Genomic DNA, 15,953 nt, shown 5'->3' on the forward strand with positions numbered 1-15,953 from the left:
GTCTTTCCTGATGTCCTACTCCAGTCACTTCCGGATTATACTGTCTCAAACAGGGTCTTTCACTACGCATTCCACGGGAGTCAGAACCGACGGCCGTGACAATACTTAAGTTACTCTTTTACAACAGAAAAAAAAATGCTGTTGCATATCTTTTCATGCCACCTGTCATGCCACCTGCAGAAGTTCTCAGATGACTCTGCAATTGTGGGATGTATCAAGGGTGAGCAGGAGGAGGAGTACAGAGGACTGGTCAGCAGCTTTGTGGAGTGGTGTGGGGTGAACCATTTGGAACTGAATGTAACAAAGACAAAGGAACTGGTGGTAGATTTCAGGAGGGAAAAAGGTCAAACCTACTCCTGTCTACATCCATGGGAGTGGCGTGGAGATGGTGGACTCGTACAAGTACTTGGGAGTGCACATCGACGATAGACTGGAATGGTCTAAGAACATCGAGGCCATCTATAAGAAGGGACAGAGCCGACTTTACTTTTTGAGGAGGCTCAGGTCCTTCAATATATACAGTGCCTTGCGAAAGTATTCGGCCCCCTTGAACTTTTCAACCTTTTGCCACATTTCAGGCTTCAAACATAAAGATATAAATTTTTTATTTTATGTGAAGAATCACCAACAAGTGGGACACAATTGTGAAGTGGAACGAAATCTATTGGATTTTTGAAACTTTTTTAACTAATAAAAAAATGAAAAGTGGGGCGTGCAAAATTATTCGGCCCCCTTGCGTTAATACTTTGTAGAGCCACCTTTTGCTGCGATTACAGCTGCAAGTCGCTTGGGGTATGTCTCTATCAGTTTTGCACATCGAGAGACTGAAATTCTTGCCCATTCTTCCTTGCAAAACAGCTCGAGCTCAGTGAGGTTGGATGGAGAGCGTTTGTGAACAGCAGTTTTCAGCTCTTTCCACAGATTCTCGATTGGATTCAGGTCTGGACTTTGACTTGGCCATTCAAACACCTGGATACGTTTATTTGTGAACCATTCCTTTGTAGATTTTGCTGTATGTTTGGGATCATTGTCTTGTTGGAAGATAAATCTCCGTCCCAGTTTCAGGTCTTTTGCAGACTCCAACAGGTTTTCATCCAGAATGGTCCTGTATTTGGCTGCATCCATCTTCCCCTCAATTTTAACCATCTTCCCTGTCCCTGCTGAAGAAAAGCAGGCCCAAACCATGATGCTGCCACCACCATGTTTGACAGTGGGGATGGTGTGTTGAGGGTGATGAGCTGTGTTGCTTTTACGCCAAACATATCGTTTTGCATTGTGGCCAAAAAGTTCGATTTTGGTTTCATCTGACCAGAGCACCTTCTTCCACATGTTTGGGGTGTCTCCCAGGTGGCTTGTGGCAAACTTTAGACGAGACTTTTTATGGATATCTTTGAGAAATGGCTTTCTTCTTGCCACTCTTCCATAAAGGCCAGATTTGTGCAGTGTAAGACTGATTGTTGTCCTATGGACAGACTCTCCCACCTCAGCTGTAGTTCTCTGCAGTTCATCCAGAGTGATCATGGGCCTCTTGGCTGCATCTCTGATCAGTCTTCTCCTTGTCTGAGCTGAAAGTTTAGAGGGACGGCCAGGTCTTGGTAGATTTGCAGTGGTCTGATACTCCTTCCATTTCAAGATGATCGCTTGCACAGTGCTCCTTGGGGTGTTTGAAGCTTGGGAAATCTTTTTGTATCCAAATCCGGCTTTAAACTTCTCCACAACAGTATTACGGACCTGCCTGGTGTGTTCCTTGGTCTTCATGATGCTCTCTGCGCTTTCAACAGAACCTTGAGACTATCACAGAGCAGGTGCATTTATACAGAGACTTGATTACACACAGGTGGATTCTATTTATCACCATCAGTCATTTAGGACAACATTGGATCATTCAGAGATCCTCGCTGAACTTCTGGAGTGAGTTTGCTGCACTGAAAGTAAAGGGGCCGAATAATTTTGCACGCCCCACTTTTCATTTTTTTATTAGTTTAAAAAGTTTCAAAAATCCAATAGATTTCGTTCCACTTCACAATTGTGTCCCACTTGTTGGTGATTCTTCACATAAAATAAAAAATGTATATCTTTATGTTTGAAGCCTGAAATGTGGCAAAAGGTTGAAAAGTTCAAGGGGGCCGAATACTTTCGCAAGGCACTGTATCAATGTATATAGTAAGATACTTCATATGTTCTATCAGTCAGTGGAAGCAAGCGCCATTTTCTACGCAGTGGTATGCTGGGGCCCTGGGATAAGAGCAGTGGATTCTAAAAGGCTGAACAAGCTCATCAGGAGAGCAAGCTCTGTCATTGGGTCTGACCTGGACCCCTTGGAGGTAGTGGCTGAGAGGAGAATGGTGTCCAAAGTAGAGCCCATCATGGACAACATCTCCCATCCCCTCTATGACAGGCTTGCAGAAATGAAGAGCACGTTCAGCAATAGACTGATTCATCCACGGTGCGATAGGGAGCGCTACAGGAGGTCATTCTTGCCTTCTGCCATAAGACTGTACAACACATCCACCTTGCTTCTGGGCAGAGGCAACATTGACAGTGACCTGTTTCTGGACTGAACGTATCAACACATCTACTGCTAGATCTGTTCTCTTTTTTTTCTATTCCCGTTCTTGTGCAATATATGCCAGGGACCTGTGCAATACATTTATATCTATATTTATATCTATATCTATATTTACATCTATATTTATATTCATATGTGTGATACTGTGTACTGTTCTGTTCTAGTTTGTTCTTTGTGTGTCCGGAGTGTGAGTAACTCTTTTAGTGCACCCCTCACTGTACTGATTGTATTGTATGTATTGTACTATTATTATTATTGTATCATTCGTTACACTGTGGCTGTGTTGTCTGTGTTAAGCTGCTGTTGCACTGCAATTTCCCTCACGGGATCAATAAAGTATCTATCTAGTTGCCACTTCATTTTTAAATATAATCAACCTTTTGAATGAGCATTAAGTAGTTCTGGAGCTAATTGTAACAGCTAGCCCAGAGAAAGGAAAGTGCGGTCACTGGTACACACCAGTTTGGTGATGGTGTCGACGCAGGCGTTACGGATTCTCTCTGGAGTTGCTGGGCTGTCCAGTCTGAAGGGCCCAGTGAAACCGGACTCAGCCCTTGCTGCTGCAATGGCATCTTTAATGGCATAAAACACAGAGGCAGCGAGGAAGAGTGGGGGCTCCCCAACGGCCTGCAAAGATTCAAGGATTCAGTACTTTATTGTCATGTCAGCAAAATTGACTGGACTTCACCTGTGCAGCCCAAATAAAAAAAAACCCAACAGAAACAACAATTTTACACATAGGTCACATTCAATGTGTTAATCTTACACTCAAAGTTTAAAATAAAAAAAAGGAATTTATTTTGTCCCATTTGGTACTTGCATTAACCAAGATGTTGAGGTGCCTAATGGCTTGTGTATAATCACTGCAGACTTAAAACATGCAGAAACTTTACACTTCTTAAGTGACCTTTATTAAAATGGTAGGCACAGTGCTTAAGAGGTCCCACTGCCTTCCTGCTATGTTGTCTGAATAGTAGGTTTATGACCTTGTGGTCCTCAATCACAAAGGGTTCAGGGGCTCTACTAGTACAGGCAGACTCTGTTGGTTACCTATCTGTTAAATCTACAATAAAATTCATTAATGCTATAAGGAAGCTTGGGGTGATTGTTATAGACTGTGTGTTTGACCTTTAAGCCTTTTGCCAGTGGCCATATCATGCAACTCATAACTGGCAACCCACTGAAGCTCAGCATGAGTGAGCCTGGTCAGTACCTGGATGGGAGACCTTCTGGGAAAAACTAAGGTTGCTGATGGAAGAGGTGTTAGTGGGGCAAGCAGGGGGCGCTCACCCTGCTGCCTATTTGGATCCTAATGCCCCAGTATAGTGATGAGGACACTATACTGTAAAAAGGTGCTGTGCTTCTGATGAGATGTAAAACCGAGGTCCTGACTCTCTGTGGTCAATAAAAATCCCGTTTCTCGAAAAGAGTAGGGGTGTAACCCCGACGTCCTGGCCAAATTTCTTATTGGCCCTTACCAATCATGGCCTCCTAATAATCCCCATCTAAAAATTGGCTTCACCACTCTGTTCTCCTCCCCACTAATAGCTGATGTTTGGTGAGCGTACTGGCACACTATGGCTGCCGTTGCATCATCCAGGTGGATGCTGCACATTGGTGGTGGTGGAGGGGAGTTCCCGTTGCCTGTAAAGAGCTTTGAGTGGAGTATCCAAAAAAGCGCTATATAAGTGTAAGCAATTATTATTCTAATTATAGCCTGTGATCACCTGGAAACCCTGCCACACCCCTTGACTATCGTTGGCATGTTGCCTGTTCTTCAGCTTATCCTTTTAATTAGTCTTACCCCTCCTTACAGCCCACTCAAAATCATGCAATTTTGTACTGTTTTCCATCTCCACCTTGACAAACTTTTTTACTCCTGTGTGATATCCTAGCCTCCCAGCTAAACCATGGCTTGTAGTTACAAAAAACAGTCACTGTCTTAGATTAAATGCATGCATTTTTAGAACAATTAATGTTCTGTAGGAAGTAACCGTGTCAGTATATTAATCTAAGTCACTACCTGTCTCTCTAAAAACTGTCCAGATCTAAACACTCACTTAACATAGCTACTGCTGAGGAGGACCAATGTTTTATGGTCTTACTTGAAGGTTTGGTGGATTTGAATTTTGGCAATATTTAGTCATGAGGAAGACTGTGATTTGTGATTACTGACCAAGGGGGGTGTGGGCGTGTCACAGCATGAAATGCATCAGGGATAGTACTGTAAAATAGTATTTTATCATACTTGGTGGCAACATGTACTGTATCTGATGTTTAAACCTTAACAAAAACTGTCTAAGTCAATGTGATTGAAGTCCCCAAGTATCAGCATGGCTGAGCCCGGGTGAAAGTTTTTCAGTCTCTGAAATCTGAGCTGCTAGCTGCTGATCTGCGGCTGTGTTCCCTGCCTGCAGAGAAATATAAACTGCTACCAAAATAATACAGGCAAATTCAATTACATCAACGCTATCAGAGCCCTCTGAGAACTTTACCAGTATTTGGGGATATAATGTATTCAATGTAAGTTGCTCATCAAGCTTTAAACCTGATTGTATTTTAAAATGTGAAGTCAGGATCCAATCATATTATTAGTTGAATAAGAGGGAATAGTTGGTGACTTTCTTTAATGGACCTCATACTTCAGTTCTATAATAAGCAGCAAGATTGCAGTTGAGACAATGCAGGCTACACACATTTGCTGTCAGTCTCATGTTAAAACAGTCTAAACAGATTTTATCAGTTCATTCCCAATGTGATTTAACTTCTAAATCTAAAGGTGGTGATGTTAACCACATTGTGGCAAAAAAAAATGAAAATAAAAAAAACAGATCAAAAAAGGATTTACACTTCAAGAAAAAATATTTTTATCTTGTTATATGTAAAGCCTAGGTGGACATCTGACTACAACTAGGTGGAAACAGGGCAGAAACTCTCCTTGTGGATTTGTAATCAGTAATTGGCTGAATAGGCTAATTCCAGCCAATAATGGTCACCACATTACATATTTTCAACAAATATAACTATTTATAGACTTAAAGATTGAGTACAAAGGCAAGGAGACTAAAAATTGGTTGTTGTACTGTAACCAGCTATAATTAGTGGTCTCACTAGTTTTAATTGTGAATAAACACATCTTAGTAGAAAACAGTACAGGTTAAGACACTTGTTAAGTTAACATTGAGCAGTTGTTCGGCATGTAAGGGAGCAATCTGTAACCAGGCCAGCACTTCAGCCCACTTTTACCTTGGAAGAGAAGATGGCCTTGGCATTGGGAGCATCTCGAAGGAGCGACACACTGAGCTCCGTGGGGATGTCACCGAATCCGGGAATCTTGTACGTGCCAGGACCTCTGGTGTACAAGAGGCCTTCAGGAGAGTAGCGTAGCTCCTCCATAGTGAACAGGCCCACCCCTTGCATGAATGCACCTTCCACCTGAACAGAGGGATGTAGATTACCAACTTTCAAAATCCTTTGCTCTAAGGCAACATTTACTGCTTAAGACTTTATAGCTCAGCTATTGTGTGTCTGGGCAGGGGCAACTTTGATCTGTTTTGGGACTAAATCTGAATCCTCTGTTTACAACTGGTGTTTTGTTTACAACTGGTGTGCAATATGTAGAAGTGGACTGGGCAATATATCTATAACTGTGTAATATATATTTATAATTGTGTAATATGCTTGTGGATTGTGCAATATATCTATAATGTGCAAAACATTTTCTTTGTGCACTGTACATTCTGGTTTATTTTGTATATTTTGTATTGTATGCAATTTTTTCTTCTCCATTATTTATTGTATTTCTTACTGACTGCATTTATTGTATTATATTGTTGTACTGTGCTGTGCTGATTGTGCCTGGCTGCTAATTTCCATTACGGGATTAATAAGGTATCTACTGTATCTAACATTAGCTTTTTTCTAACACTACATAACATCAAGTATACATTTTCCCAAAGTCTTCTTTTCCAAAAGAAAATGGCATAGGCTGTTCTGTGTCTATGATGCCTCATATTTTGTTGTATGTCTTCAAACTTTTCTAAGAGCATTTCAATAATTTTACAATTTGAAGCCTGGAACAAAACAATCAGGCTGATTTATATGTTAACATGAAATTACTGGTCAATACAGCAGTATATAAAATGATTTTCTGAGCACTACTTTAACTCAACACCCTTATTTTATTATGAACTTTCTGAATGACACAGAACTATAAGAAAAACGATTAGATTAGAATTTAAATTAGCCTTGTTTTTGAATTGTATCATAGAACACAAAGGTGTACAAAAACATTTTCGGTCTAAATCAAAGGTCTTAAAGGCTGTCTCTAAACATCCAAATAAATCTGCAGTTATCAAAAGCAAATAATTAATACTAACATACCTGACCAATATCAATAGCAGGGTTAAGACTTAAGCCAACATCCATAACAATGTAGGTTCTAAGGTTCTAGGAGGGAAAAAGTCAAGTCATTAAATGAATGTGAAATTATTCCCCTAATTGTTCATCACTTCTGATTCTTTTTAGATGTATTAGGTGTAGAAAAGTATCAGTATGTCCATTTTACAGTCACATTATTCAAAATATGCATTTCTTGGTTCTATCATTCTTAAGACTGAAGAGAATTTTCATTAATGGCTGTGCATTCTTATAGTTTAATATGTTTAAAGCATTCCTTTGTAATATTTCACACTATGTTGCAGATTAATTCAGACAAAATCAAATTCATTTTTCAGTTGATAAAAAAGTTCAGGTATTTAGCCATCTCTGTGCAGGAAATTTACAATTTCATGAAACAATTCAGAAAAAATTCCCTACATTTACCACATACAGTATACAGTAAATATAAAACCTGCTCTGACATGCTGTAGTTCTACTAACAATATTCAAGACACAGAAGATACCTTATTTCCTCTAGCAACATTCGGGTCAAATTAAATTACCTTGTGGTCACCTGTCAGGCAGTCAATTTCAACCTCAGAGCATGCCACCCCATAGCTGAAGTAATGAAATGGTTTTCCTTCATTTTTTTCAAAATCATAGGCAATATCAGGGATCCTAAAGAAATAATAGTAAAAAACAAACCCCAATAAAACATAAAAATCCTTTTAAAGACATTTTTAAAACAATAGTATGTGATCATTTTAAAGAAGAAAGAAAACACAACGTTTCGGCCGTGGAGCCTTCATCAGGTGTGAGCAAACCTGAACCTGGGCTCACACCTGAAGAAGGCTCCATGGCTGAAATGTTGTGTTTTCTTTCTTCTTTTTTTCAGCATGAAATAAATCTATTACTTGTTCCTTTGCAGCCTACGCCCGTTGACGCAGCTACCCACCTGAACTACATATGTGATCATTATGTCTGATTGTGGGTCGTGAGTAAATATTTATATTGTTATCAGCACTTGCATTGTTTCAAAAGTGGTACATTTTGTAAAGAGAGTGTTAAAAGTTCATGTCAAGTAAACGGTTTTACAACGATCTGTTACATAATGCATCGCCTCTTCCCATCCATATTATGACTTGAATCTTGTATCATCTCTGTCTCTTTGTAATTAGATGAGAAGGAACAGGTCAGAACATGATTTTAAACTGAGACTTGATAATTCTATAAATAAGGATGAATCTTCTCACTGTTCTAGTTTTTCTCTGTACTGATGATAATTCTTCCTAGCCTGAAATAATATGGCAAGATTGTTGGCACAATTGTGCAATGGCCTAGCAAAGAGAAGTTCACAACCATTGAATAATTGTTTTTCTAAACATATTTATACGGTTGTACATTTTATTTAAATGTTTTGTGCATGTATAAAAAACATTTTGCAAAATGTATTCTATTTTATTTGGACATTTGAATAAATGACAAAATACTTGTGCATTAACAACATATGAATAAATGGAATAAACATTATTGCTTGCACCCTTGGTGTAAACACATTTGCAATTTAAAAGGGTGAAAGGTTTGTTCTAAGGTTGAAATAATTTAAATACAAATAAATGTAAATAAAGTGTCAGTGATTCTTAATGCAACACATTTTTACATATTTTAACAACTAGCACTCAGAGAAACATTTTTTAAAAAGTAATGAAGAATTTACTTATAATTAGCTGGATCACACTAACCAATGGACTTACGTATAGAACCCTGTGGCTGATAAGCTCACCCTGTCAAAATAGGCATCTCTCACCTGACAAAGAGAATCCCAAGAAACACATTAAAAAAATCAGATAAGGCCTTGCGTTGAATGTTTCATTATCTATGGTTTCTTTGGTAAGATACTGAGCATTTTTGCTTTTTGCATTTTCAATTAACTATAGCATGATATAAAACAAGAGTATTAAAACATATTGAAATCACAATAAAATCACAAGAAAAAAAGAAAAGGGAAGTTATGTCAAACCTTGATATATTCAAACCATGGAAAGCAAACACACTGTAAAGAACATAAAGTTACAATAAAGAGGAGGATTTTCTTCAGACCATATGCTTCATAAGACTGCTAATAGCTTAAATATCCAAGAACTCCATTAAGCTATTTCTTTAAGTAAACAACAAACTACTATTCACACTACATGTCTAAAGAGTTGGGAGTTTTAAGAACATAATACAATGGGAAAAGTATGAAAGTCATTTTAGCCTGGTAAACAATGATGGACATTCCACCAAGATAAAAGATGTTTAAACTGGATACTGTGTTTTCCAGTAATGTAATATATAGGAACAAGTAATAGGTTTATTCCATGCTGAAAAAAAGAAGAAAGAGAACACAACGTTTTGGCCGTGGAGCCTTCTTCAGGTGTGAGAGAGACAGGGCAGTAGGCAAAGGTAAAGTAGCGGGAGAACAAAGGTTGGGAGGAGGAGTGAGAGGCGGGGGCAGGGGACAGAAAGAGAGGCCAATCAAGAGGTGTGAAGTCAGAATGGGTGCTGATTATGCAGCGACGACATCGACTTCGAGAACCAGGCCCTCGAAATTTACTCCTTTTTCATCAACAGAGGATACCCCAGCAGTGTGATTGACAGGGCCCTTGCCCGAGCCAAAAACACCCCCCGGACCATCAACCCGATCAGGAACTCCCGCCGTAACAACCGCATTCCTATGGTGCTTCCTTACCACCCTAACACGCTTCCTATCCCCAGGACCATTAACCACAACTTTTCCATCCTACAGGATGATCCCTCCATTGGGGCCCTCTTTTCTGATCGCCCTATCATCTCATATCGCCGACCACCTAATCTGCGTAACCTCCTTGTTCACAGCTCCCTTGACCGCCCTCAACAACCATCCACACCAGGCACTTTCCCTTGCAACAGAGCTCGCTGTATCACCTGCAAGTACACAGCCACCACCACCCTTCCGGATCACCCAGACAGCATCTTGTACCTCCAGCAACCTTATTTACTGTATCTCTTGCAGTAAATGCCCAGCCATCTACATTGGAGAAACAGGAAGGAGACTCAGAGACAGCTTCAGAGAACACGTCAGGGCTGTGAAGATTAAAGATCTCTCCAAGCCCATTGTTTGTCATTTCACCTCTGACGGCCCCAACCACTCTAATCTCTCCGTCTGTGTTCTCAAAGACGGTTTTCCGAACTCATACATCAGAAAAACCACCGAAACCAAAATTATTCTGCAGCTAGGATCACACATTCTCCCTTCTCTTAACGACAGACTACTGTTCTTTTAAATTTTCTCCATTCATTGGAAGTTTCATTTCACACCTCTCTGCACCCATTCTGACTTCACACCTCTTGATTGGCCTCTTTCTGTCCCCTGCCCCCGCCTCTCACTCCTCCCAACCTCTCTCACACCTGAAGAAGGCTCCACGGCTGAAACGTTTTTGTTCTCTTTCTTCTTTTCTCTTCTTCTTCTTTTTTTCAGCATGAAATAAACCTATTACTTGTTCCTTTGCAGCCTAAGCATGCGGAGGCAGCTACCCACCTGAACTAAAATGTAATATATATGCTTCCTATAGGTGTCAAATATATTCCCTAAAGATCCTATATTAGTTACTACATTTTTAAAAATCATTTTTAAACAAAAAAAGACAACAAAATAAAATCACTGCACCTGCAGTTTGAGGTGCACAGTGCTACACTAGCCTCTTACCTGATTTACAATTACCATTCAAAACAGCTTAATTCAGCCAGAGGCTGAACAGGAGTTACAACACGAGACTCTTCTTACATGAAAGGTTGTGAGAATTACACAGAGACCTCCCCATTTTATTGAAAAATATTGAGTTTCCTCCATGAAATGGGGGTGGATGGGATCCTCAGATTAATGAATTACTATCACATTGAAAAAAACAAGTGAATTGTCCACTAATGCAGTAAAAACTTTCCAGCATCTTTGCATTACTCCAAAAGGGATGAACATACAATATGTTTAGAAGGCTTTCTGTTAAGATTTCCAGCAGTACATTTGAAAGTCATCAATCAACAGCTATTTAACTGTTTATGTTTCTCAGTGTGTTAGCAAATGAAGGCCCTTACCCAGTTCTCCCAGCAGCCCTTAGGATTTTTGGCCTTATATGGCTCCAAGCGCTTCAGCAGCTTCTGGCATGCGGTCTAAGAGGAAGATCACATTTAAAGATCATCAAATAAAATAAAAGGATCTTAAATTAGATCTAGTCCTCACCTCCTATCTACATGTCCCACCTACTTTAATTTCAGACATTTTACCTTCCAAGAACAATTGTAACTGCCTGGCACGCACAGATGACACTAGCCTGGCAAGCTTTTGCTGTTATGTCCTTTTGAGTATCAGTATTTTCTTTACAGGGGCCAAGATTTGTATTGTATTTTCTTTTTTGTCCTATTATAAAAAAATAATACATTTTTCCTGTAGAGCAAGTTGATACTTGAATTTTCTTTGTCAACAAGGGAAATATTGTGTATGTGTGGGTCACACCTCCAAGCTGTCATATAATTAAAATCTCATAAAACATAGGATTACAGAAGCATAGGCTGTAGATATAATCTTATCTGAATAATGGAAAACATGTAATGGCTACTCCTCAACAAGCTGCTATTTCATGCTCAGCAAGGTTACGTTTTTACTCACGTTCTGCTACTATTGGATCAGTTTCTTCCTAACTATAGTGTCAGCCTTCATATCTATTCTGATGATAGCAGGAAATCTGACATTAATCAAAAACATCACCAGGCATTTCACATGATGCTAAAAAAGTGATGGAACAAAACGTTTGACAAGAACTCGGACAAGACTGAATTTATATTGAACAAGGAATTGTCAGCTCCCTTTAAATGGGCTCAAAAAGGCTTAAAAGAAACCACCGGTGAAGCTTCTTATCTTCTTTAGCTCACACTATGAACCCGTTTTTTTTCTCTCTGAATTTCCAACCTTTTTCATACTTGGCCTACAATATACTTCAAGGCTGTGGAATTACCTCCAGCCCACATCAGCCCACATTTTCTGAAATTTGCACCTTAGAAATAACTTTGTTTTTTCACATGTGTAGAATGTGAATTTTTTTCACATTGCTGTCTGAAAAGAAAGAGGAATTCAGGCTCCTTACATAGATGGCCATCCCATTGAGGTCGGAGCTGACAGAGGCAGCTGTGGGACTAGTGTTGGGAACAGTGTTGGTGCTGGTTTCACTGATATGTATCTTGGAAGAGGGAATGCCCAGGGCTTTACTGGCTACCTGAACAAAGAGAAAAAGACACATTTAAAGTTAAAGAAGTTGAAGGTACTGGAAGTTCAGATTGTGAACACTTGGGATGACTTGGCTATTAAGTGAAGAAAGAAAGAAAAATACAAATCTTTATGTAGAGGACATTCTAAATTATCCCCCTTAACACCATCATCACAGCAGTCCTAACGTTAATAAAGGCCTAAATAATACATATATATATACAAAAATGAATGGTTAGATCAGGAAAAAAAGCCATATGATTACATATTAAATTATTAATTCACCTGGAAATCATGCAGAAACAGAATTAAGAAGTGAATAAAGCATGGACTTTTGAAATATTTGTTAACCATTTCAGAAGAACATGCAATGGAGTATTATATTTTCTTTTGACAACATGACAATTCTAAAGGAAGAGTCCACTACTGATCTATTCCTGGAAATAACCACGATAGCCTCTATTGTATAAAATAAAAAATTAATAGTACACCAACTGCTTCAATTGTTTTCTTTAGACAACACTTTTCAAGGCAGCTATACAACTGGAAATTTTATCCCAAATACACATTTAAGGTTGAAGCCCAGAGAATCTGGATAAAAATTCTGGTTTTATAGGTCAGATTGGAACACAATTTAGACTGATTGACTCACAGTTACTGAGAAATCTGGTATTTTAGCAACACATTAATTCACATTACAATCATCATTATGAAACAACTATTTAGAAAGATTAGTCAATACAAAATTAAGTGACTTACTTCACTTTGTGTCATACAAAGTATTTAGACAGACTTCAATTAAAGGAAGAAGTTTTATAAATATGGGCCTCCTACAGGCAAGTTAAATGCTTTTGAGAATTATGAGGAGTAACATCCCTGTACCAGTTTCACTTTGTTAATCATGTTACACTTACAAGTTTATTAATTCCTGTGGGTTACAACTATACTTAGTAGTGGGGAAGAGAGGGAAAAGCTAATTTTGTCCTGAAGAGAGGGAAATATTACAAATTGAGCAGTGCATTTATACATGGTGACCCTGAATGCCTTAAGATAAGGAATTATGTAGCACCAATTATGTAGTTGAAAGTTTGACTGCTTTTATGATCGAGGTGATTTGAACTCTTTTCTTCTCACATTTTAATGTGTGGGTTCACTTCTGTCCACTGGAGGTCCTTCCTAGTTTCGTGTGCATTTCTTGAAATGGAAAGGAAAATCAATTTTCCAAAATATCTACTGAATAAGAAATGTAAACACACCAAGATAAAGGGTGAAGGCCAGATTGGACTTGTCCGGTTAAAGATTCTTACCTGGACCATCTTGGTATGCAAGCCCTGTCCCATCTCTGTTCCGCCATGAGTGAGCAGGACAGAGCCATCTGTGTAGACATGAATCAGGGCCCCAGCCTGTGGACAACACACCTCTATTAACAAGAGTATGAAGATTATTTTTTTCTCAGAAAGCACTGCATTCATCAAATTCACAGCTATATTCCAGTGCAGATACAACACTGAAGGAAGGGTTTACATTTGATCCCGATAAATAAAAAACATACAATGCATACATGTTTTCTTAAAATGATTTGTTGAAATAAAGGAACACAGACCTGGTTCAGAAATGTGACTGTAAAACTGATTCCAAATTTGGTGGGAATAATGGCAATTCCTCTTTTCCTCCAACGATTCCGTCTGCAAAGACAATTCAGACCATTGTAACATCGCTTTGGATTACAATTTTAGAGCCACAGAGTTTTAGGTGAGCTGATATTTAAAGGAAATGTATCTTGCAACAATCTGAATCACTGCATATTCTGAGGTTAGTTGTAGGTTTTGGTATTGATGGACTGGTATAGCATCCAGGGAGGGAGTCATGTACTCTAACTGTTTGGTTAAAGCAATAGAAACCAAGACTGTCTGGCTTGACAATCTGCTGTGGCACGAACATGATCTACAGTCCTGCTTGGAAGTACATGAATCCTTCATCTTTCATGTCTCGGACAAATTATCTTAAAAATCTTTTATCTGAACTTCACTTATAAACATATCTTCATCATTATCCCATTACTAAATTATTTCTATTTATATACAGACATTGACTTGTGTACCTTGCTTTGAACAACTTTAAATAATGTATATTTTGAAAGACCATGTAGCACAGAAGAATGGTTTTCAGAGAGTCCTACAGTATATAGATTTGGATGCGCAGTCACTTGTTCTCATCAAACTGTTGTGGGCAGTGTACTCCACAAGGTTTTTCTATTGGTAAACTGACTACAGAACAAAAAAAAATAACGACCCAGCTTTACCTGTTAAATTCCTCCAGCTCTTCCCTTCGTTGCTGATATCTAGAAGTCTCCATACACTCTTCCCAGCACTGCTGTATGGTGAACTGCTCCAGCTTCTGACTGAATGGTGTCACATCTCCTTCTTTATACATGTTTATTCTGCGCACCTGAAGGACAGTCAAAAATAAATGTATTTTTTATTTTATCGATTATTAAAACAACTGCTACCTCAAGTACAGCTGCTTTTGTTTCTACTATTAATACTGCTATCTGCTACTAATTGTCTATAACTAATATTACAATTAAAAACACAACTGCACTACACAAAGCAATATTTCAAGTTATTGATGTTGTGTAATTAACATTGAAGCATCACTTCTGGTATGACACTGCTCATACGTTTTTATTCATTTCATCTGATGTAAAAACTACATAGTCAGGACTACAGAATACAATATGATACTGAATCAGTGAATACTGAATCATGGGTCACTGAAGTCACCAATACTGGCAGAAATGCGATGTGAAAAATAAGTAAAAGTGCACCCACGTGAATGTAGTATAATAATATACAAATCCATCCCTATCTTGTGACTTGTGCAGCATTACATACTTTCTTTAAGCATGAGGGTTGTCAGTTTGAAACATTACTGCTTTCTCCCTGCACTCCTGAAAACATGACATAAACAGTGTAAAATGTAGCCTTATTATAGTATAAAACATTACTTTTTCTGCTTTCAGATTCTACCTTTTACTGTAACGAAAGCTTACCTATTCATCAAAGTGAAAAACCTAGAGCACAAAGGCTAATCAACATGAGAAGAGAGCACAGAAGGACTGGTTGTGTTGTTGTCTGAATATGCAACCATACTGTATGATGACATGTTGTGGCTGGTTTCTGTGCTTCGTTAGGATTAGGGTGCTCTGTTTGAGGCCCTGAGTACAGAGACTGCTGTTGTTTTCAAGTCACATCTAGGACCCGCACTCAGATCACAGTACTCTAGAGACTTTGTCTCACTCACTGCCCTCATACCTGGTTGGCTGGCAGGCCACACTTCATTGCTACATCACTTATCCAGCTTTCCGCCACCATCATGCCTTGAGGTCCGCCGAAGCCCCGAAAGGCTGTGTTGGAGGGCAGGTTGGTCTTACAGATGAAGCCGGTACCTCTGATGTGAGGAATGTTGTATGAGTTCTCCATGTGAAACAGAGCCCGCTCCATGATCTAAATGCCAAGTGACAGAGCAGCCAGTGTTATTTATCAACTCTAGCTACCCTGGATGACACATAGCTATTGTTATGTGCCAGAAGCCTCACTTCACAACAGATCGGTTTCACAGGTGAAGCTGATAATTATCAGCTACTGTAATATTAGCACTGGCAGTTCACTTGTATTCACTTTCTTTATCAGGATCCTGTTCTTTTTTGAACACATTATAAGCACT

At 38.9% G+C, this 15,953-nt stretch overlaps 1 protein-coding gene across 1 annotated transcript in view; it reads right to left on the bottom strand.

Annotated features, from left to right (window-relative positions):
* Positions 1–15,953, bottom strand: part of xdh (xanthine dehydrogenase) — a 62,305-nt gene that overhangs the window by 3,162 nt on the left and 43,190 nt on the right. Inside the window, exons 26-36 of the mRNA XM_069179473.1 lie at positions 15,542–15,733; positions 14,530–14,675; positions 13,831–13,912; positions 13,535–13,630; positions 12,109–12,237; positions 11,063–11,137; positions 8,704–8,756; positions 7,513–7,627; positions 6,953–7,018; positions 5,816–6,004; positions 3,029–3,196 (exon numbers count right to left, since the gene is read on the bottom strand). Coding sequence (XP_069035574.1) covers positions 3,029–3,196; positions 5,816–6,004; positions 6,953–7,018; positions 7,513–7,627; positions 8,704–8,756; positions 11,063–11,137; positions 12,109–12,237; positions 13,535–13,630; positions 13,831–13,912; positions 14,530–14,675; positions 15,542–15,733 — 1,311 coding nt within the window. The remainder of the gene's footprint in view (positions 1–3,028; positions 3,197–5,815; positions 6,005–6,952; positions 7,019–7,512; positions 7,628–8,703; positions 8,757–11,062; positions 11,138–12,108; positions 12,238–13,534; positions 13,631–13,830; positions 13,913–14,529; positions 14,676–15,541; positions 15,734–15,953) is intronic.

The sequence above is a fragment of the Lepisosteus oculatus genome, chromosome 2 (assembly GCF_040954835.1).
Source record: "Lepisosteus oculatus isolate fLepOcu1 chromosome 2, fLepOcu1.hap2, whole genome shotgun sequence".
In the NCBI taxonomy this organism is placed as follows: Eukaryota; Metazoa; Chordata; class Actinopteri; order Semionotiformes; family Lepisosteidae; genus Lepisosteus; species Lepisosteus oculatus.